The sequence below is a fragment of the Salarias fasciatus genome, chromosome 23, assembly GCF_902148845.1.
Source record: "Salarias fasciatus chromosome 23, fSalaFa1.1, whole genome shotgun sequence".
Lineage (NCBI taxonomy): Eukaryota > Metazoa > Chordata > Actinopteri > Blenniiformes > Blenniidae > Salarias > Salarias fasciatus.
In genome coordinates this window covers 25682835-25704605 of record NC_043766.1, presented here as the reverse complement: position 1 = coordinate 25704605, position 21771 = coordinate 25682835, and the positions used below count along the sequence as shown (strand labels likewise).

General features: G+C 40.1%; 1 protein-coding gene across 1 annotated transcript; it reads left to right on the top strand.

Annotated features, from left to right (window-relative positions):
* On the top strand, positions 1-21563 carry LOC115381959 (protein-glutamine gamma-glutamyltransferase K-like). Its single transcript, XM_030083606.1, has 14 exons — positions 1-75; positions 6004-6281; positions 6403-6594; positions 10683-10934; positions 12082-12200; positions 12290-12397; positions 13343-13520; positions 13616-13754; positions 13853-14045; positions 16301-16454; positions 16527-16811; positions 20242-20402; positions 20563-20699; positions 20804-21563. Exons 2-14 carry the CDS (start codon positions 6005-6007, stop codon positions 20961-20963), a joined length of 2355 nt encoding a protein of 784 aa, XP_029939466.1. The 5' UTR covers positions 1-75; position 6004; the 3' UTR covers positions 20964-21563.
* The last annotated feature ends 208 nt before the right edge of the window (positions 21564-21771 follow it).

Sequence of the window (21771 nt, the reverse complement as noted above, 5' to 3'; positions counted from 1 at the left end):
CAAAAAGGAGACACAGTGAACTGAAGACTTCTTCCTACGGACTCTAGCGTCACGTGCATTCTTACACTGAGCTGAGTGAGTGTAACTGAGCTCCTTCATGCCTCCTCTGTCTCTCCGCTGTATGAATTTTGAAATCATATTTTGGGGTGGTTACTGTTTTCTGTACTTTTCTGTTGATTGAGTCAGTGAGTTTCTTGAAAGTAAAAGGAGCCAGTACCACTCATAGCTCCGTGTTTCTGCCTTTACTGGTTGATCAGTAATAATCTCAGTAAGCATTCTGGCTGGAGTTCCTCTCTCAGACTTTGCTCCCTGAATGGATGTAACTTCTTGTTTCAAAACTGTAACACATTTCAAGAGCTCTTGGAATTTTACTTGGCTGTTGTTTCGGCGTTCTTGCACATGCCAAATCACATGCATTAAGTCAGTAATAACAAATAAACTGAGCCATGTGACTGTGACTCTGACATTAGTGAGTGTGGCTTTGTGGCTCAGAGAAATCAGCCCTCAGGCAGATGGGTCATGGGAGCAGCTGAAGGATGCATTTACTGAATCACCACCCTCCTAGAGGAAGAACTACTGCTTTAATGAACCCACCAGAGAATGAGATATCTGCTGAGGGAGTCATGGGAGTGAACTTTTACCCCGCCATCTGACCACGCTTTCTGGGACTTTATAAACACCAGAGTTAGTTGTACAATAGATTTGGAGTGTGTGATGGCTGCAGTGACTTGCCATGTGTCGGCAAGCCGCGACCTGAGAAAATCGTGTAGATAAAGGAGTGAAAAGAGCCTCATCTCAGGAGCGGGTTCACCTGTCAGTGGCCTTATCATCCACAGCGTGTCACATAGTGTCGCTCACACCGCCGGGTACCGCCACGGGGTCAAAGTCGTCTTTTCACTGTGCGGCAGCGCAGACCGTGGCGGCTCTGGATAACAATGTCTGGAGCTATGAAGCAATTTATTTTCTGTATCTGCAATAGTTTATAAGCAGGCTGATCTCGGTCACTTGTGCATACAGTTTGATTGCATGCTTTCAGTCTCAGTAATTATCACGAAGGCCATTGAAGATGCAGCATGTGCGGCTCTTCACACTTCCCTGTGGCTGTTATGAGCACACCCTGTGAGCTGCCAGAGCACACGGCATGTTGCCACACTTGGCAACGCGAACCTACTCACGCAATCAAAATAGTAAGTGTAACTAAGGAAATATGTGATTTGAGACATGACATTACTAATAATGAAGGCGAGAGAAAAACATATTTCAAGGCCAAGCTGCATCATGACCAACTTTTCATTCGCCGTCACGTTTGGATAACAGCGTCCGTCAGTTTTGTTGACCTCTGTTGTGAAAACTGAATTTGCAGAAAGTGATGGATAGATTGCCAAGAAAAAGTCTGCGAGAGGAATCTTAGCTATTCTTGTTTTGTTTTGTTTTGTTTTGTTTATATCTTTGAGATCTCTCAAGCTAATGCTTTGGGTCTGAGTGGTGTTTGTCACTGTCACAGGAGGAAAGTGTTGGGTTGAAATACAAGGCAGTTTCTTTCCAAGAGATTTGCATGCCATGCATGTGCCTGCATGCCTTTCTTTACTTTATCTCCACAAATTAAAAGTAACTTGAGTTAAGTGACAATTCAATTGGCAACAGCCAGAATACTTGTTGAAGTTTGAATTTAATGATACTCACTGAAATCAGAAGAAAAATGAAAAATTATAATATATATCTTTATGTTCCATGAAAAAAAAAAAAAAAACTTAAACAAAGAAAATGATGTGGGGAGCCAGTCACTGAAACAGCTCAGTGTAAGACTGAGACACTGAGTCAAGCATTAACTCACTTAACATCTTTATTTTCGCTTTTTTACTTTAATTCCACTGTGTTAATTTGTTTTACTCACACAACTATGAATAGTTGTTTGTATTTTTTAATTGTTTGTATTTAGGAGTGCTACTGTCCTTATTTATTTCAGGAGACATCTCTCAGCTAAATGAATACTTTTGAAATGAAAGATTTGCATGTTGACAAAAACCTGCTTTGATTTTATCACTCAGGGATTTAATAGCAGCTCTGTAGTTATGAGTTCATGCAGGCATGTGTCTACATGTTTCTTCCTGAGAATTTACAAATCTGCTGAGACTTCAGTCTGTGTCTAACATGCAATTGGTTTTGACCTCAATATTATTACAGATTTTGTTGTTGGAATGATTCCATAAAAAAATGTATGTTGCAGTTTTGTGAAATTCAGTGTAGCTGCTGTTTGTGGGCAGTAACCATGACTGGGAAGAGATGTCCCTTTACCTTCGACACTATCTGCCAGAAGCTGGCCCAACCTCCTCATTGGTATGTGAATGAGGAATGAGCACATTGTCAATCTCGCCATCGCTTCACGTGAACCCATTTGGACAAAAGTCACTGCGACTATGGAATGCAAAGGCTGTGCGGAAAATGATTTCTTTCAAAGGGTTAAGGGTTTGTGGCATTTCTTTGTGTGCTCCTTATTTCAATTGCAGAGTGGCAACAAAGGACTTTGGCTTTGTACAAAAACAGGCATTTTCAGAGCGTAGTTGTGGATCAGAGTGCATTCGCAGATCCTTTCAAAACCTTGTGAACACTTGTACTGGGTAATGAATCTGGTAGTGAGCATCTGTGCAGCAGCCCAGATGTGTCAGAGCGACGTTGTAGAGACAACCAGCCTGTTTTTTTTTTTTTTTTTTTATATATACCAGGAGAGATGATGTATGTGTGCAGCATTAAAGTGACCTTTTCAACATAGTTGCATCAGTAAATACTAGTGTGTGTGGAAGCAATGCTAGTTAATGAAATCGGTTATAACAATGATGTGTCCTTAATGAAAGAAAAAGGGCTGTTCCTGCACTGGCAGTTATGAATCACTTAAAGAGCTTCAGAAGTCCCTGCAACACAACAGAACGAAAGGTTATGACACAGAAAAAAAAACAAATCCACCAATTAACCTGACCCCACACACATGCACACATGCCTGTCCTGAACATGGGTTGATAGCTGGTAGCTGCTCAGTTGCGGAGGAAAACGTACTGAACAGGGGAATGGAAAGGGCTGTGGCGGCATTCAAACCACCGCCACCACAGACATCTACACCACCACATGCAAGAAAGTGCCTCATGCTTTAGGAAGTACTCCGCCCAGCCTGCACACAGCTGTTTGCTGCTGTATTCCCTTCACGCTGGAGGTTGTGGACCATCGGAGGCTAAACCAACAAACTCGAGAAACATTTTCTTGTCTGAAGAGGTCAGACCACTGAATGTGGGTGATCCTGAAACCACCTCTTCCATGCTGATTCTCTATGTAAAAACAGGCCAAATGACTGACAAGATTTACTTTATCATTCCAGTTTTTTTTTTCTTTTTTAAATTATGTACTGGACAGGAAATCTTGATTTCATTCCACGTGTGTCAGGTTAGGTATTCCACTTGAATACCTAAATCCTTAAAAGGTTTTGAAATTAATAGTTAAGTGCTCTGAGATATCACACAGTTTTTAAATTACGGTAAGTATATTATGTACTATATACTATATTGACTGAGCCCTGCGACAGACTGTCGACCTGTCCAGGGTGAACCCCACCCTCGCCCACAGCAGCTGGGATCTGCTCCAGCCACCCGCGACCCTGGGAAGGACAAGCGGCAGACAACTGATTGATGGATATATTTACTGTATTTAGACATTTTTATGTACAATTGTCACAATTTCACAGCTTTTCATTGTTTTTGTTATTTTTCTGTTTCTTACATAGCTGAAATAAATATGAGTTAATGAATGTCAGAACTAATGAGGTTGATCGGGAACACGTCAATGCCATGACATGATGAAAAAAAAAAAAGACCACGTCAATTTGGAAAGATAGTTTACTAGAAATGAAAAGGAGGAGGGGCTCACTAATGAGTCTGCATGAGAAATCAGCACAGCAATACACAAACAACGCTTTATATACAGTATTATTGCGAGGAACCTGAGAGTTTCATTATTTGCAGTGCACAGCTGAGAAACCATAAAATCTATGTGCAAGAGAGAGGCAAGCAGCTCTCGGTGGTTTTCATCTTTAACACAGCACCAGTTCAAGAACCCAACTCTGCAGCCAGTGTCTGTGATGCACCCCGATGCTCTGGCCATTTGCACATCTGTGAAGGCACACGTATCTGTAGCGCTTGGTACTACATGTTCTATTTCAGCAGAGGATGCCAGGAGATATTTGAGACTCCAAACAAACTGACATTTACACATTATGAAAAAAGTCAAAAAACCAAATTAAAAACTTTTATAAGCTGCATGGACCATTGCCCCCCTCAGTTCACAATGTTCTGAACATGTTTGAATATTGATTGATGTAACACAGAGGTTGCTGTGTTACATCCACATCCCTACTTTTTTTAATCAAGTTACTAGCTTCAAATTCAAATATATTTCAAAATACTGCAGCATCTCTCTGTTTCATCATTTCACGTTGTGTCTTTGTGCTGTGTTTTGTTCAACTGTATTGATTTTCACATAGATTTTATTTTACTTTCTGACTTCTCTAGCAGTAGGGAGAAAGAGTGATCTAAGATTTTCTCGTCACTTGAGAGTTCTTCTTCTTTGAGGTCATGTCTTCAAGTGTAACACTGCTGCCTGTTTTGTTCTATGATCTATTAATTCTAAGAGAAGTGCCAGTCGTAAATCTGCCTTCATTTAAAAGACTGAAACAAACAAATTACTCCTTCTGATTCTGAGATAATAAGTATGTTGGTGCTGACAGATGACACCAATAGATTTTCAGTATGCTGCTTTAAAGCTTTCAGTAATGACAACTCAGTCACACTCCAAACATTTGTCCACAACGCAAAATGAAGGCATTTCAAAAAAATATCTCAGAAATTATAATGAAGTTATGTTTCATCTGCTTTGCCTTTTCTGTGGACAGACTTCAAGTCAAATGACTATCACCTAACTCCTGGTGGGAGCTCAGAACCTGGTGGACAGCCTTTCTGTTCTCAGTGGAAATTGCTTTATTTTAAATGTGCAATAAGTATGAAATTTGCAAAAAAAGAAAATAACTAAATTAAAAACATTCCCATTTCTCACCCAATATGAAAGGAGCATTCCCTTTAACGCCATGCCATGGAATGTTTCTCATTGTACCTTTAAGATTGCTTTTGCTTTTAGCTTTGTTTTGGTTAAATTTCTAGTGACAAATGTACATTTTGTTTTCATAGTGTCCATTCATTTCACGTATGCTGTCTGTTAATTTTCTCATTTCAAAATGCATTCTTTCAGCTGACGTTGTGTCACGACTCTTAAAACTAGTTGCTGTTTGCCACAAATACACTTCTATGTGTTAATTGACCTCTGCTTGATTTCCAAAATGTAACTAAATATTTGAAAACTGATCAAAGCATTTCAGCAATGTAGAAACTATAGATTGTAACAATCTTTGCATTATAATACAAATATTGTCAATCTATACAATCTATATACACAATACTGTTAATACAATACATAATTTAAGTGATTTTATTTTTGAAAGATAAACCTAACGGGGCAGCCATGTGACCTGAAGTCTGCAGAAAAGACAAGGCAGATGAAATACTCCTATGTTACAATTTCAGATTTTTTTGTGTGTGTGCGTGTGAAATTACAATGTTTTGCACTGTGGACAAATGTAGCTATTACACAGTTTGAAGTGAGACTGAGATGGTTATGAGGCCGTGAGCCCACAGCAAAAGATTGTGTTGATAAGAGGACTAAAAATATTGCTTAACTCAGCCGTCCTTCTAAAACTTTCATCATTCTGTGAAATAATTGGATGTCAGGTTACCTTCAACATACTGCTTACAGAAGTAGTTTTTCAGGCTTCAGTAGCACCATAGAAAAATATGCACAGTGCAAATTAAATGTGGCAGCTGTAATGTTTTACGTGTTGCCTGTATAAAATAATTACATCATTTACTCTTATGAAAGACAAATCCCTGAACGTGGTTTGTGTTTTCTCAGGATGCCTGCAGAGAGCTCAGTGCGACACAGATCTGCAGTAGGTCGATTCCCATCTGTCACTCTGGGATTCGGGGACGACACAGAGGAAGAAAAAGAACTGGAAGAAGATGACTTTCAGAAAGAGAACGCGTGTCGACGGTGGCTGCGTCGGGCATGTCCATGCTGCTGTCCCCAGACCAGTGACGATGACATTACCGATACGATGGTCACTGGGATCGATGATCCAGACAAAGAGGAAAACACTGATAAACCTGCCACTGGTGCCAACGAGCTTGAAGGTGATTAGATATCGCTCTTCGCTGGTGTTTTGCAAAAAAAGAAGCAAAGAAAAATAAGTAATCCATGTGATAGATTTCAGCCATTGATTCTTTTTTGTTTTGCTTTGTTTTGTTTCCCAAGAACTTCTCCTGAAAGTGCAATCAGTCGATCTCATGAAGAGCAAATCAGGGGAAAACCGCAAGCAACACCACACAGACCTCTACCAAAGTGATAACTTCATTATCCGACGAGGGCAGACCTTCCACATGTGGATAACCCTGTCTCGGCCTTTTAACCGCAACACGGACAAGCTTCATCTAGATCTCAAAACAGGTGAGTTGAATGAAATCCTGCTTTGAATTTCATCCCAACAATTCATTAGTTATGGAGCATCTACCGCTAACAGCCCTGCTTCTGAATATGACTCCACATGTCCTCCCAAAGCTGGCCTGGAATTGAAAAATATGTGTGAAACTGGATGGACGCAGTCCAGGTTGTTCTGAGTGCTCACACGTTCTCATGCTCCCCTCGATCCCTGTGCAGAGCTGCACATGCTGAATTAAAAAGGCTCCCTCACCGGGCAGTCAGAGGACGGAGAACATGAGATGACGGATTCAGGGTTGTCAAAAAAACCATACGCTAACTGAGAAGTTTGGCTTTTATGTCCGTTGTCCGTGTCCTCCGCTGTTATTTTTTTCTGCCCCCACACATAGAGCACAGCCCCTGTTGCCTCCATGTGTGTGAAATATAATGAGAGAGAGAGAGAGAGAGAGAGAGAGAGAGAGAGAGAGAGAGAGAGACTGAGTGAGGAGGATTTTTGGTCACTATTGCTATGGTAACATTTCTGGTTGCTATGTTCCCAAAAGAGCATTTAGCAGACTCCGATGTAAATGAAGGTCCTTTTTATTGACAATTCACCATCAATTCTGCCGTTACCAAGTGTTTGCGCCTCAATCAACTGCCTACCTTCCAATTCTCCTAAACTCCACTGAGAGCAGACATCCACCGCCTGCCGCTGTGAGTGATCATGACTAAGGCATCGTATCACATTTTTTCAAGACGTACAGTATGTAACGAATCCATACACATGGGAGAAATATTCATGTGTCAATGAATGACTGAGGTTTTGCAAATACATTGGCAAAAATATGCAGTGTCAAGAACGAATGTGTTCAGTGTTTTTTTCCAAACCATTACAATTTGGCGTAATGGTGGCGGCCATTACGCATTTTGATGTATTAACAAAAACAACAGCTGATTGATGCTGATTCGTAATCTAAACAAGCCATCTGTCACGCTAGCAGTAAACAAGCAGACCGCAGCAGCTGCAGATAATGTCGGTTTTTAGGTCCATAACGATTCAAGACAACACCAATGGTTTTGAGTAAAAAAAAAAAAAAAAAAAGCACAAATGTGCCTTTTTTTTCACCTCTTCAATCTGTGTTCATATTGGTTGCTGCCACCCCACCCTGCCCCCTAACCCCCCTACCCCCATCCCCCTCCCCTCTTCGTGCTTGGTAGAAACACTGTAATCCAACAAAACCACAATCCATCTTGAAACAAGACACATTTTTCCGATAGCTGTTCTTAGAGTTTGGGTGAAAGTCAGTGACAACCAAAGGATTTAACCTCTCTGTGGTTCACGGTAACTTTTGAAGCCTGAAGCCTTGCTAACATTTACAACGTAGAGGCTGTAATTTCCATGGCGCCTGTCAGAATTTAACTGTCAGTGGGACTTTAGTCTTGCAGCGACAGTTTTACTGTTCTGTGTCTGTATTACCAAGACTGAAAATATCCAGTTTTTCTTGAATGTATAGCAAATAAACCACATCCGCATCTGCAGGTACTAATTATACATCCAGAATAAGGTTTCTCAATTACAGAAAGCATCATTAACAGCTGTAATTTCTCATGCTTATCTAGAAATACAATCATGTTGAATGATCTAAAGTTGGCTTGTCAGAGCTCTCCGAATCGCTCAGTTTGACAGTCTTCAAATCCAGTTTTCCTTATCGAAAATTTGTCCTTTAAGGCTTCCCAGTTTTAATTAAATATAGACTTGTGCTTTAGGAAAATCAACATGTGGTAACAGCTTGTTAGAAACCCCTGTGAGAACTTTTGCAGATCAGAAATTCAAGAAAAAAAGCGCAAAAAGATCACAGTTTAATTAGAATATCAAGCTGTGTTTTAAAAAAGGCCTCCTGTTGATGACTGTTCAACAGTTTCCCACTGACACTAATGTATTGCGTTACAGAGATACAAGCCTACATGCACTCTGGTGAATTGTTGTGTAATTTCCTGCTGTGTACAGTAGTGTATCCATCTCAATCAATTCATCTTCAGTATGGCTTTGTACAATTGAGGGTCGCAGGGTGCAGCAGCTGATCCCAGTCGGTGACGGGCGGAGGCAGGCACTTGGACTGGTCACCACTTCAAATAGACACATCTTATATCACAGGCTGGTAGGCTTTAGATTTCAGGACCCAGTTATGACTTGTCTAAGCCACTTAATCCTTTGTCATCGTGAGTCACCAATTCTGTTTGTGGACTCTCTTTCCAGTCATTATTGTTCAAGTTGATAAATTTTCCATTACACGCATTTGTCACTCTGCCAAGTGTTTCACAGTTATTGTTTTGCTGTCAGCCGGTGACTCATATTGCTGCTTTGGTGTGCCTTTGCCATTTTTCTGTCTTGGTCACTTTTTTCTTAGTTCAGAGTGCATGCTGTTTTTATTTGTTTAGTTTCTGTACAAGGTGGCTTTCAACTCCTTTTTTTTTTGACAACCAATCAGTGACCTGTCTGCTATTGATGGGATCAGATAAAATTTAACATCTTGTTGTGCAGGATAAGAGTTCTGTAACGGCACAACACAGCCGAGAGAGGCATAATTACACACTCTGAGGTGGGAAAGTAAAAAAGCATTAAAAGACGTGACTTTAGGAGTAAACCTTTTAAATTTGACCACACAAGACTCATAGGTGCTGTACACCTGAAAGATAAGTGGGTCCACTAAATCCACAGAGGGCACACTGAAAGAAGAATGCCCTTTACTTTTTACTTGAACCTGGGTCGGTCAGTGTGAAACACCCCCAGTGCCAGAGAAGGACAGATTTTAGTGGGTTTTGATCAATGTGAAAATGGTATCTGTGATGCTCAAAAAGAGTTTTTTCTGTTTTTCAGTCCGTTCCTTTCTTTCCATTCATATATTATCTACAGTTAAGCCTTGAACATATTAATATGTTGATTGTTTATTTAATTTTTATTCTGTTTTAATTGACATCCTAGCTTTATATTCTATTTTCTATTTATTGGGTGTGTTCTCCTCTGTGTTTAGCAATACTGTCAAAGAATTTCTAGAATGAATATATTCTATTCTATTCTATTCTATTCTATTGTTTTTGATTCCAAGTAAGGCCATTATTAAACTTGATAGCTTATTTGTACGTGGAGTTTTTACATAGGTACACATTAATGTGCATTGATATTTATTGTTAGGACAGCTATTAGGTTTCATCCCAAATTTGTGAGCACAAACAATCCTCCTCATATTCCTGAGACTGTCTCGTGACTTGTTTCAAAATCAAAGAATGACTTAGAGTAACACAGAGAATAGAAGTCAACCATAGAAAGAAAACATGAAGGCAAGGGAGCGTACAGTTCGTGAAACAAAGAAAAACATCAGCAGTGATATGAATTATCTTTCTTTTTTCATGACAGAAATGGTGACTTAAATTGGACCTTAAAAAAAGTTCGAGAGGTTCAGTTCAACCTTATGAAAATAAGAAAAAAATGTTGAAAAAAAATAATTTCAATAGTGTAAGCTTCAACCTTTTTTTTTTTTTTTAACATAAATATTTGCACTTTTACATAAGTAAAGAATGAGACTCAGTTTAAGGTGAGAATCGAGGGAATGCATTGTGTGTGGCTGCACGTACGCATGCTTGCGTAAGTGTGTTCTAGTTTTACTAACAGTGCGTGGCCGGAAACCTGCAAACACATTCTGCTTGTGAAGTCTTGTGAGAACTAAAATCTAATATACTGCTCTGTACAATATTTGAATGTTCCTAAGGGGCACATAAGGTTTAACGGCTCTGGTTACGTCCAGCAGACTGTGTGTGTGTGTGTGTGTGTGTGTGTGTGTGTGTGTGTGTGTGTGTGTGTGTGTGTGTGTGTGTGTGTGTGTGTGTGTGTGTGTGTGTGTGTTGGATTTATTCAAACAGGTTGTACAATTGAGGAATGTAGGAGCGGTTTCTCATTGAAAGACAGTCTGCAGAAAAAAAAATACAGAAGCTTTTGCTCTGCTCCCGTCTGGGCATGTTTCGAACATTGAGTAACACTTTTACATTTCTCATTGCCTCATGCATCTATGACGTGCATCTCCTCCTCCTCCTGTATTTTTTTTATTTTATTTTTTTTTTAGGAAAACTGCCAGTTGTGTCAAAAAGAACCCACGTGATCGTGCCTCTGGTGGAGGAGTTGAAGGACGATTGTTGGGGAGCTGTGGTTGTAAAGGAGGATAACCGAAGGATGAAGCTATCAGTGAACTCTCCACCAACGGCAATCATTGGCCAATATCAGCTCAGAGTAGAAACAGACAGCGTAAATGGCCAGTACCTGTCCACACACAACCCTGAAAATGACATCTACATCCTGTTCAACCCCTGGTGTGAAGGTAAACCTCTTGAACGAATCTGTATTTTTAGGATGAAGCGATCAGATCTAAAGAAATATTGCAATGCACAGATTTTGTTTTTCATATCATTTATTGTGAAAGGTATAACTCAGTTGCAATATGTTCCTGAAAACAATGTTATTTTGAGTCTTATGAAGCCTTCGACCACAATCTTAGGATGTTAAATGCTGCTAAAATACGAGGCTGTGGTGCCTTGCGGCACTCTGGAGATTATTATTGTTGAGCTCATCGCGTTCCTTCAACTTTTTGAAGCCTTTATCTTCGGCTAAGTTAAGTGGAAGCACATCTGGCAAAGTCATTATCATGATGAGCTGCACTATCTTCATACAACAGATGGGATTAAAGCGTCTCAGGGTAAACAATGTCAAATTTGCCTGAATGAGGTTACGCATTGCTACAGTTTTATGTTTTTCTGTCACAGAATGCTTCATGGATGAATTATTTATCACTGAATCATTTAGCCAATTTAACAAACTTATAGCACACATCCACAGTGTAAAGAGTAAAACCTTTTTGAACAGGCTCATGCTCATATAGGACATCAATAATATAACATGTTAATAAAATATTTCTGAAATGTATCACTGGTCTACATTTGTATGTGAGAGTTTAAATTGAATAATCGTATATTCTTTAAATGATATCCAACAAAACTGATATAGTTGTTACCACTGTGGCCTCACCTCAAGAAAGTCTGCATTTGAGTCCAGACAGTGGTCTTTGTGCTTGGAGTTTGCATGTTTTTTTCCCCTGCATCTGAGGGTTTTCTCAGCGCACTCAGGCTCACTTCTGTTATGCAAACACATGACAGTAAGTTTACCTTAAATGTGCAAGTGACATGATTATGCTAGCCAGTCAGCAGGATAAAAATGAACTAGTAGCATCTGCTGTTGGAAATAACTGAACTTTAGCAGATTAAAAACACTACAGCGAGCAGTCCTTTACGGCTTCATTCACTTGCAGATGAAGAAAACAATAGTGCCAAACTTTAACATACCAAAAAACTTTACAACCTCTTTTCAGTGACCGCTGGTTTTTGTCTGTTGTGAGAAATTGAAAAAAGCGTTGCCTGCCTCTATTTGTCACATCAATGCTTTGGAGCTGCTTCTTACTTTCTCTCTGTCAGGTGACACAGTGTACATGCATTCTGAGGAAGAGCGACAGGAGTACGTCCTGAACGACGTGGGCCGAATCTACTACGGCACGATGAATCAGATCGGAGTGAGAACATGGGACTACGGACAGGTGAGTGGGCTGTGGAATTGTCAGGGTCAGTGAAATATGAACTCTCTCTCCTCTCACCCATTGTACGCTTTTCTTTCTTTTGGTTTCAGTTTGACGAAGGGATTCTTGCCGCTTGCTTCTTTATCCTAGAAAAGAGTGAAACGCCTCCTACAGGTTGGGGTGATCCAGTTAATGTGGTGCGAGTCATCTCAGCCATGGTGAGACTGCTTTTCTCTCTTCATTCCTTTACGAGTCTGTTGAAAATGTGCCACAGCGTTCAGCCCAGCAGCAGGTTGACAGGCCACCGGGAGCCATCGGGTCTCAAAGTGACTGAATTTTCTTTTTTTACACTTTGTCTACAAGTCCTAAGTGAAACAAAAAGGTAAAAGTGTCCCTGCATTTCTCTGATATGCCTTAATGCCTTCATCATGGCTTCCAGAGTATTGTAGCAGCAGCACTCTGTGGACTTAATGAAAATAATTAATTAGACATGGAGTCGAACGCAGGGAGATGATGAACATTTTCTGCTACTCACCAGTATGTCTGAAGGCAGTGAGGAAATACATATTCATTTTCTTTTTAGTTCATAATTTCAACAAATCATAAGCAGTCATGTTTATTTGGCAGTAGACTTAGTAAGACCAACATGAATTAAAACAGTTGCTGGCATGGTGAGTCACTTTCAACTCACGAAAAGCAGGTTTTTATAGATTTGACACTGATGTCATGTCAACATTCAAAGCTGCGTTGACATATGCCATCCCGTTTCAGTCACAACACCAGACTAAAGAGCTCAAAAACATCTTTATCCCTGCAGTACCACGACAAAGCTACAACTAAATGGATTGTCATATGTTAGAGGGAGCGCGATTTATACCACGAGGTTGAGCCAAACTTACCATAATTATTCTAAGTCATATTCTTATTCTTATTGTCACTACTATCATTCATGTACTCAAAGTAGCCTATGAAAATAAGGGTTTTTCAAACCGGTTTTCTCAGCTTTCGCAATAAACTTTTCTGTGTCAGAATAATTTGAATGTTCTTCAAACCTAATTGAATATACTATTATCTTTGATATCCTTTTGTATTATTTTCAGCTTATTAGATCAAGGTAAATCCCTTCATCAACACATTTAGGAGTAAATTCTTCTCTTTTCCAGATCAACAGTGTTGATGACCATGGAGTTGTGGAAGGGAATTGGTCTGGACATTATTCTGAAGGGACTGCTCCAACTACATGGAGTGGAAGTGTGGAAATCCTGAATAAATATCATACAAACAACGGCGCTCCTGTGAAGTATGGCCAGTGCTGGGTCTTTGCTGGTGTGGTCACTACAGGTCAGCTAGTTGTGCTTGTTCTGCGTTTGTTTTGTTTTACAATCCATATTAAACAACAACTGAAATTCAGACAAGCATCCATATTTTTCTTTCAGTTTTAAGGTGCCTTGGCGTTCCCGGTCGAACTGTGACCAATTTCAGCTCAGCTCATGACACGGACGTCTCGTTGACCACAGACGTGTACCTGGACGAGAACCTGGAGCCTATAGAGCACCTGAATGCCGACTCTGTCTGGTAAGATGGGCCACCAGCTCCCAGCACATCAAGGACTGAGCTCAACATGACCGCTCAGAGCCCTCCGGTCTAATGAACTCGATTTTCTTTCCGTGAAGGAACTTCCATGTGTGGAACGACTGCTGGATGGCTCGTCCAGATTTGCCTGCAGGCCATGGAGGCTGGCAGGCTGTTGATGCCACACCTCAGGAGACAAGCCTGGGCACATTTCGCTGTGGTCCGGCTTCTGTCACTGCTGTCCGCCACGGTCAGGTCTACTTGAAGCACGACACTCCGTTTGTGTTTGCCGAGGTAAATAAAATACGGTAGTTTGCCTCAAGCCAAAAATTTCATTGCAGCCACAAATTACCCAGTCGTGGGAGAAACATACAGGTAACCCATGCATGGGCTCAACAGAATTCCATAGATATTTTGCATCTGTAAATGAATGTTTTCGGAGTTTTCCCACATCATTTCCGAGTTTGTAAATCAAGTTTTGCTGTAAAAATAATCTGCACAAACAATTCAACTTTGTAAATGTGAAGAAAAGATTCATGACTGTAAAATACGTTTGCATTTGTGAAAAGAAACAGAAGTTCCTTTGCTAACATCCTGTTTTGGGACGTGAAGCATAAAAACTGCATGCAAGTCTCTGAGGTTGTGGTTTCGAAAATTGAAATGCTCTTGACTTCTCTGTCTGATTGGATAGTGACAAATCAAACTGCCAAATCAGGGAGCAGACGGCTTTCTGTCCTCCCACTGCAGACTTGGCAGTACAGTTTCAGCATGGATTGAGGTGGTTGGTCAGTAAGACAACTGCACTATTCAGTAAATTAATGACATTAAATATGCACTTTAATTCCAACAATGTCATAAATTATGACTCACCTGAGTCGAGATGGGCTTCCTTCTCGGGCCATGTTGAACTGAACATGACTCCCCTTTAAGAGTCTGCGGTGAGGGCGGGACGACGGAGAGTCATCTGCTCCCTGATTGGACGGTCCCATTTTCCACTATGAGATAGAAATGTCAATACCATACCAAACTTCACAACAGCAACTTTGGAGGCTTGCATGCAGTTTCAAAGCTTCACAGCTCAAAAACAGGATGTTTGCAAAGGAACTTCTGTTTCTTTTCAAAATTGTGAATCTTTATTACAGTCATGCAAATCCTTTTCTGCACATTCACACATTTTAATATTAAAATCATAATAATAAAACACACCCAGACTAAAAAATGTGAGAACAATATAAAAGATTCAATTAGTAAAAACAGAGTAAAAGCTAGGTTTGAAAAGAAATCAAAACTTTGAAGCTGAAATTGAATACCTGAAATATTCGACTGAGGAGTCAAAATTGACGGAAAAAGAAAAACAATCAGGTACTTTCATACTGCACAGGGCATTGCAAGTACTGTATAGCACCAAATTGTGAACATTCTCATTCCGTTCTGAACTGTTCAGAGTCCTCTGTAAACAGCAGGATTACTATTTTATTTTTATTTCATTTATTTAACTTTTATTTAGCCAGGAAAGTCCCATTGAAATTAAAAACCTCCTTTAACTATTTTAACAACACATCATCAGTAGGGCAAAACTAACGAAGGTCTAAACCCAGCTCACCTTCCCTATTGTGGGTGAACAATCCAGCGCTCTGTGAATTCTGCTTCACAATTAAAGTAAGCGTCGATACCAAAGGATGAAGAAGTGATGTTGTTTTACGCTTAACCGCCACACGACAAGCGGGCAAGACAAGAAAGCAGTTTGGTAATTCTTCCTTTTTCCTTTGTTGCATAATTAGATGCTGTTCAAGGCAACTTTATTTGTATTGAACCATTTGTGCACAAAACAATTAAAAGAGCTTGACCAAGAGAAAGAAACACATGATATCGCATTAAAATCATGAGGGAAAAATAACAAGACATAAAGAAAACAGAAGAGCAAATAAATGAAAGAATGGTGAGTAAAACAGGAGAGTAAATCTCAAGAATTTTAAAATGAAGCTAATTAAATATGTATTTGAAGTGATGTATTTTTGCTTTTCACATACAGTGTTGGTATTTGGCAAATATTACATTCTCTCAGTAGAGAACCTCACACATCACACAACAGACTCGCTCTATGTGTCCAACGGAGAAAAAAAAACATTCCTACCTGAGCGGAGGAGGCGCTTCACTGCTGCATCACTTCAAAAATTAATTGAAAATTAATTTCAAACAGCACTAGTGTGTTTGTTCTCATCATCCATGAACTGAAAATGTCTTTACAATAAAAGAAAAAAATAGAAATTTGTTTGTAAAGTCTATCTGAATATTTATTGCAACTTCTTCTGTCTTGAGTCCAGTCAGAGGTCCTGCTGCATATTCAAAGTCATTTAGTGTACCTAAAGAAAGTTAAAACAAAAAAATTTGGAATAGTCGTCATAATTACTTCAATTAGAAAATATGTACTGTGCAAAATGACCGAGCCACATGGCATCCAGTCGAAGATCCGTGACAGTTCTCCATCTGTTCACTGCTGGTTTTCTAACCCACTGCCTCTCCTTCCTCCATCTCCTTTGTTTTCTCAGGTGAATAGTGACAAAATCTACTGGCAGAGGAATGCTGATGGTACCTTCAGTCAAATATACAGTGAGAAGAAGGTCGTGGGTCATTTTATCAGCACCAAGGCTGTTGGATCTGATGAACGCAATGATATAACAAGCCTTTACAAACAAGCCGAAGGTATCGTCTCAGCACATGAATGTCAGACTCAATTTTTATTCATGTTTGCTCAACATTGCTGGTCATTCACAGGGTCGGTGGAGGAACGCATCGCAGTGGAAACAGCATGTCGGTACGGCTCCAAATCAGAAGCGTACTCTGCTCCCACCGCCGAGGACGTCTCTTTAGAAGTGGTCATGGATGGGGAGGGTCCTGAAATGGGAGGCGATGCAGAGCTGAGTATCGTGCTGCGAAACAGCAGCTCAAAGAACCGCCAGATCTCACTGCACAGTCAGGTGGCGGTCATGTACTACACAGGGGTCCACAAAGCAATAGTCAGGAAGGACACCACAGACGTGGAGATGCTGCCCAATGAGGGTGAGTGTCACACTGTGTCATCTCCACCGACCGAGCAGCTATAATACACAGGTGTGAATGGTGAATTGGCATGTGGGAAAAAAAAGTGGATGTTCGACATTGGTTTCTCTATTATTTTACTATGCGCGATTGGTTTTGAGGGATGGTGATGCAGCTTCATGGATGACTGTCATCATCTCTGTTTTGTACTTCCACAGTCACTCTAAATCCTCTTCATAGAATTCAAAACACGCACCGTAGGCCAGAGGCTTGTTTCTGCCATAGGTGGATGTAAGGAGCATAAATTACAGGGTTCATATGTAAAGAGTGAAAGTAAACAGTTGAAATGAATATTCATGTAAAACTAGTGTATGTGAATAGTCTAAGTAAGCACTGGTAACAAAGCACATACAGTGCCATTCCTGCTTCCTCTGTCATCATGTAGCTGTATATTTAAATGCATTATCTCCTGATGTGATTCGTTCTCTGTAATTGTATCTTTTCATCAGACAGGTGCTGACATTTGAAGGTTTTTTTTTATTATTATTTATTTTTAGAATGGACTTACCAGTTGTGCTTTGCAGTGTGCAATGTGTATTATTTAAAAAAAAAAAATGTCAAGGACATTACAAAAATACCTGATTCTTATTCTTTAGAGTTGTCATTATATGATGAACACTATTGCACTTTGCTTTGTCAAAACATGCTTTACTGTCAGACAGCACAACAGATGCATTTTGCTTGAAAAAAGAATGGTGAGTGTATTTGATGGACATGTGCATAGTGCACACAAAACTGATGCTATTGTCAGTGTGTCCATGTTCAAACATATATTAAATGAATACTATATATCATAACTTTAGAGAGACAAAAAGCATAATATGATGAGAGGTACTCAACAGTGTGCGGAATGCGGCATTGTAAACTTCCAGAAATCCAAACAGAAAGATTCCAGTTGAGTCACCAGATTGGAAAATTTGAGAAACATTGGCCAACATAGATTGTAATTATTATAATTATTGTATTTATTTATTTTAGTTTTGTGTTGTTAAAAAGTATTGAAAGTAAAGCAAAAGTGTCAAACTCAAAGGTTAACATTTTCAACTTTCAAGCATTTCAGTGTGTGACAGAATCTATTCTGTATAAATTTATCGGAGACAAATATCATTGATTGAATTAATTATTGCTGGAATTTTTGCATTTTCATCAATTGGCTGGCAGTATCATGAGTCACATTCATGAACTTGCGACCTAATTGAAAACCACGTTTCAAGTCAAAATCAAATTCTAAGCTGAATCACACAAATTCAGCCACGTTTTGAGTGGACTGCACCTTTGAAAAGAAGACAATGTATCTGATTTAGTCTTTGCTGCTATGTCCATAAAATGACTTGCCCTGTGCATGAGACATTTCTACCAGTGCTTCATCCATTTGCAGTTTGCAAGGGATTTCTCCCACTGCGTTAAAACAATTTCCCTTCACCTTGAAATTCAACCTGAAGAGAGAAAAAAAGTCACAGGGTCATAAATGCAGCAGCGAAACCATGGAGCAGTGGCCGTGTTGGTACGGGCCAGAAACACATGGACTTCCAAGGCACTGTGAAGGTTCCATTGTCATGACACAGAATGCTTAAGGCACAGATTAAGACTGTCGGATCATCGATGTCGGCAAGCTCCCTATCAGGAAAGTTGCTGACATTGAAAGTTTCAATTGGAACAGCACAGGCATTTCCCATCTCTTTCTTCAACACATGCTGCATTTCACACAACCAATTTCTCCATCTTAACAACTCGCCTGCTGACAAACATGAGTTCCTGGCCTTCATCCCTCACCCCTTCCCATGCACCATTTTTCTTATCCAAGTCAGAATTCAAGGTGAAGGGACACTGTGTGTCACCATGGGAGAGATCCCACACAAACCCCAGATGTTGTTTTCAGATACTTGGGATAGAAAAGAGTATTTCTGGGGAGCTTTTCAAGCATGGCAGTGGTGCACTGGTCCTAGGTCGAATCAAAAAGTTTCTTTTTCTGTTACTTTTAAGATGTAATTAACTGCTCAAGCTGATGCTACCAGAATCCTACGTTTCATGATCGATCCTGCTCAAAATCAGTTACCTTGTGACAACGTGTTACTGAGTACAAACAGCTTGTGCAATCTCTCAGCATCCAAACAGATTCATGTGAAGCTTAGTAATTTGAGATCAGTGCATGTAATATTTGTTTACTGAGTTATTATTTATTAATCGGCAATGGTAATGTAGATATACCTATCTCAAGGTCCAATTCTTGAGCCAAATAATGAGCCTGAGGGTGCTCTCAGGGACGGGTGATCACCTTGTGCAGTGTGTGAAAGTATGTATATGTGCAGAATGTGTGAAGTACTTAGATAGATAGATAGATAGATAGATAAAAACTTTATTAATCTCCCAAGGGAGAAATTCCAGTGTCCAGCAGCACACAGATCATACACATGCAAATAAATAACAGTACAATAAATACAAGTGCTCGGATTGTACTTGGTTTGGCTCAGGCACATCTGTTATACAGCCTGATTGCTGAGGGGATGAACGACCTCTTGAAGCGCTCAGTTCTGCAGCGCAATGACAGGAGCCTGTTACTCCGCTCACTTTTTTGAGCTGCAACTGTGTCGTGCAGTGGATGTTTGGAGTTCCTCAAGATACTCTGCATTAGAGCCCCCATCCTCCTCTCCAAGACTGCTCCAACAGAGTCCACCTTCCTCCCCATCACAGACACACTTTGAAACAGCTAAAGCAGTGAGGCGAGCTGTCTTAATGAAGCCCGTTGCCATTTATCATGAATCCTAGTGTTGCTGTCCTGCTGCTTTCTTTTGTGTGCATTGAGCTTGCCCTCAACATTTTTTCATTATCAGATGACTTCGAAATAGTAAATGGGATCTGTGCACAAAACAATAACAGAAAAAATCTATTTAATTGAGCAGACATCAAATACACAATGGTGGATGTATGGCATGATGCAAAAGTGACAACTAATTGACCTTTAAAACCTCAAGAACCACTTGGTTGAGTAAATAAATAAAAAAGTTTGATTCCAGGGGTATCATTGCTGAAGCTACTTGTCATGCAGATTTTCTAATCATCAAAATAAAAGGATTACGTTTTTATGCACCCTCACTGCAGTAACTGACATTACATCCTTCAGGGCTGCTGTCCTGCATGCTTTAGATATCTCCGTGCTTCAGCACCCCTCAATTTAATGTGACACCTTCATCAAGCCTGCAAAAATGCCCAACAACAAGCCCCTCGTGTAATCAGGTGTGTTGCTACTGGGAGAGAACTAAAACATGCAGGATGCCTGAGTTTACACCACGTAGCACTGATCTGAAACTGGCTCTTTAAAAACAAAACAAACAAAAAAATCCGATGAAAGGGCAGTAACTAGTGATACTGTTTCTTCATCTCCTACATACAGAGAAGAGTATGGACTGGGTTCTGGAATACAAAGACTACAAGGACCAGCTGGTTGACCAGGCGGCCATGATGCTGACGCTGTCAGGCAGGGTCAAAGAAACCCAGCAGGTCCTGGCCACTCAGTTCAACTTTCGACTCAGGACTCCAGACCTCATCATAAAAGTAAGTCGCACAGCTCATCAAGGATAATATTAAAGGATAAAACATCTGATTCTAGATCTAACTTGTGAATGTGTGTGTGTGTGTGTGTGTGTGTGTGTGTGTGTGTGTGTGTGTGTGTGTGTGTGTGTGTGTGTGTGTGTGTGTGTGTGTGTGTTCTCAGCCAATCGGGAAGGCAGTGGTTGGAGAAAAGATGGCTGTAGAGATCTCATTCACAAACCCACTACCACAAGTGCTGAAAGCAGTGTTGTTCCATGTGGAAGGTCTTGGCCTTCTACCGGCTCAAAAGATTAATTATGGGTAAGGGAAAAAAAATAGCTTTACAGAAAGTTAAAAAAACAACAAAAAAAACCAAAAGATTTTTCTTTTGTAAAGGCCAATGTCATTTCCTGTTGTACCTTCAGAGATATTGGGAGCCATGCCTCAGTGTCTCTCACTGAGCACTTCGTTCCCACTCTTCCCGGACCGAGGAAATTACTGGCGTCACTGGACTGTAAGCAGCTCACGCAGGTTCATGGAGTCAGCGACATTACTGTGGAGGACAAAAGCAATGCCACTCAATAGCAAGGCACTTTGGCTCTGAATGCTTCTTGTTATTTTTTCCATAAAGGCACTTATTTCATTTTGTTTCCTCATGGAGCCTTCCATTTATTTGAGTTTCATTTATTTATATGAAAGCCACTTTTTAATGTTCCCATACAGTATGCAAAAAATATTTTTGTGATAACAGAGATAACAAATGACAGAGAATCTGAGTTTGTGAAAGGCCACAGTGTAGCTTGGAACAAATTATTTGATACAAGGAGTGGAGAAGTGGTGCGCAACAGTCAGTACAGAGGTTGAACAAACAGGCAGCTGTGAAGTAAGAGACAAGCTCTGTTTAACAACTGCAATACTATTAAAAATGTGTGCTGGCTCCATAGTCACTGTTTATTTATTTTCTTTTGATGTTGCGTTGACTGTTACAATAAATGTTGTTATTTTAAGCTGCAGCGTGGGTCTTTTAATTGAAAATAAATATGCATCACAGCTCACTTACCAAAGATGAGGAAGATGAGAATCATGAGCAAATTTGTGAAAGTGCTACCTGCAATGCAGCTGTTCATTTTTTTTGCTGAAGGTGAACTTTTTGTCTTCTCCTCAATACACACAATCTGCGCTGGTGCTTGTGATTTTTTTACCTGTCTTCTCTGCCGTCATGCAGACCGAGGAATCATTACCCCTCAAAACTGCTCTCTCATCATCATCAGCTAAGCACCCATTGACTGAGCACACCTGCTGAAGTACCACAAGATCAGTCAATATGGGCGGTTTTGGGTTTTAAAAATCGTGAATGGATCTCATCTCTGAAAACGGCGTCATGCAAAATCGT

Bases quoted from the DNA above. Each gene is read 5' to 3' on its own strand.
- LOC115381959 (XM_030083606.1), top strand. From the start codon at position 6,005: ATGCCTGCAGAGAGCTCAGTGCGACACAGATCTGCAGTAGGTCGATTC. The intron at 6,282-6,402 runs GTGATTAGATAT...TTGTTTCCCAAG, and splicing joins TGGTGCCAACGAGCTTGAAG to AACTTCTCCTGAAAGTGCAA. The intron at 16,812-20,241 runs GTGAGTGTCACA...TCCTACATACAG, and splicing joins GGAGATGCTGCCCAATGAGG to AGAAGAGTATGGACTGGGTT.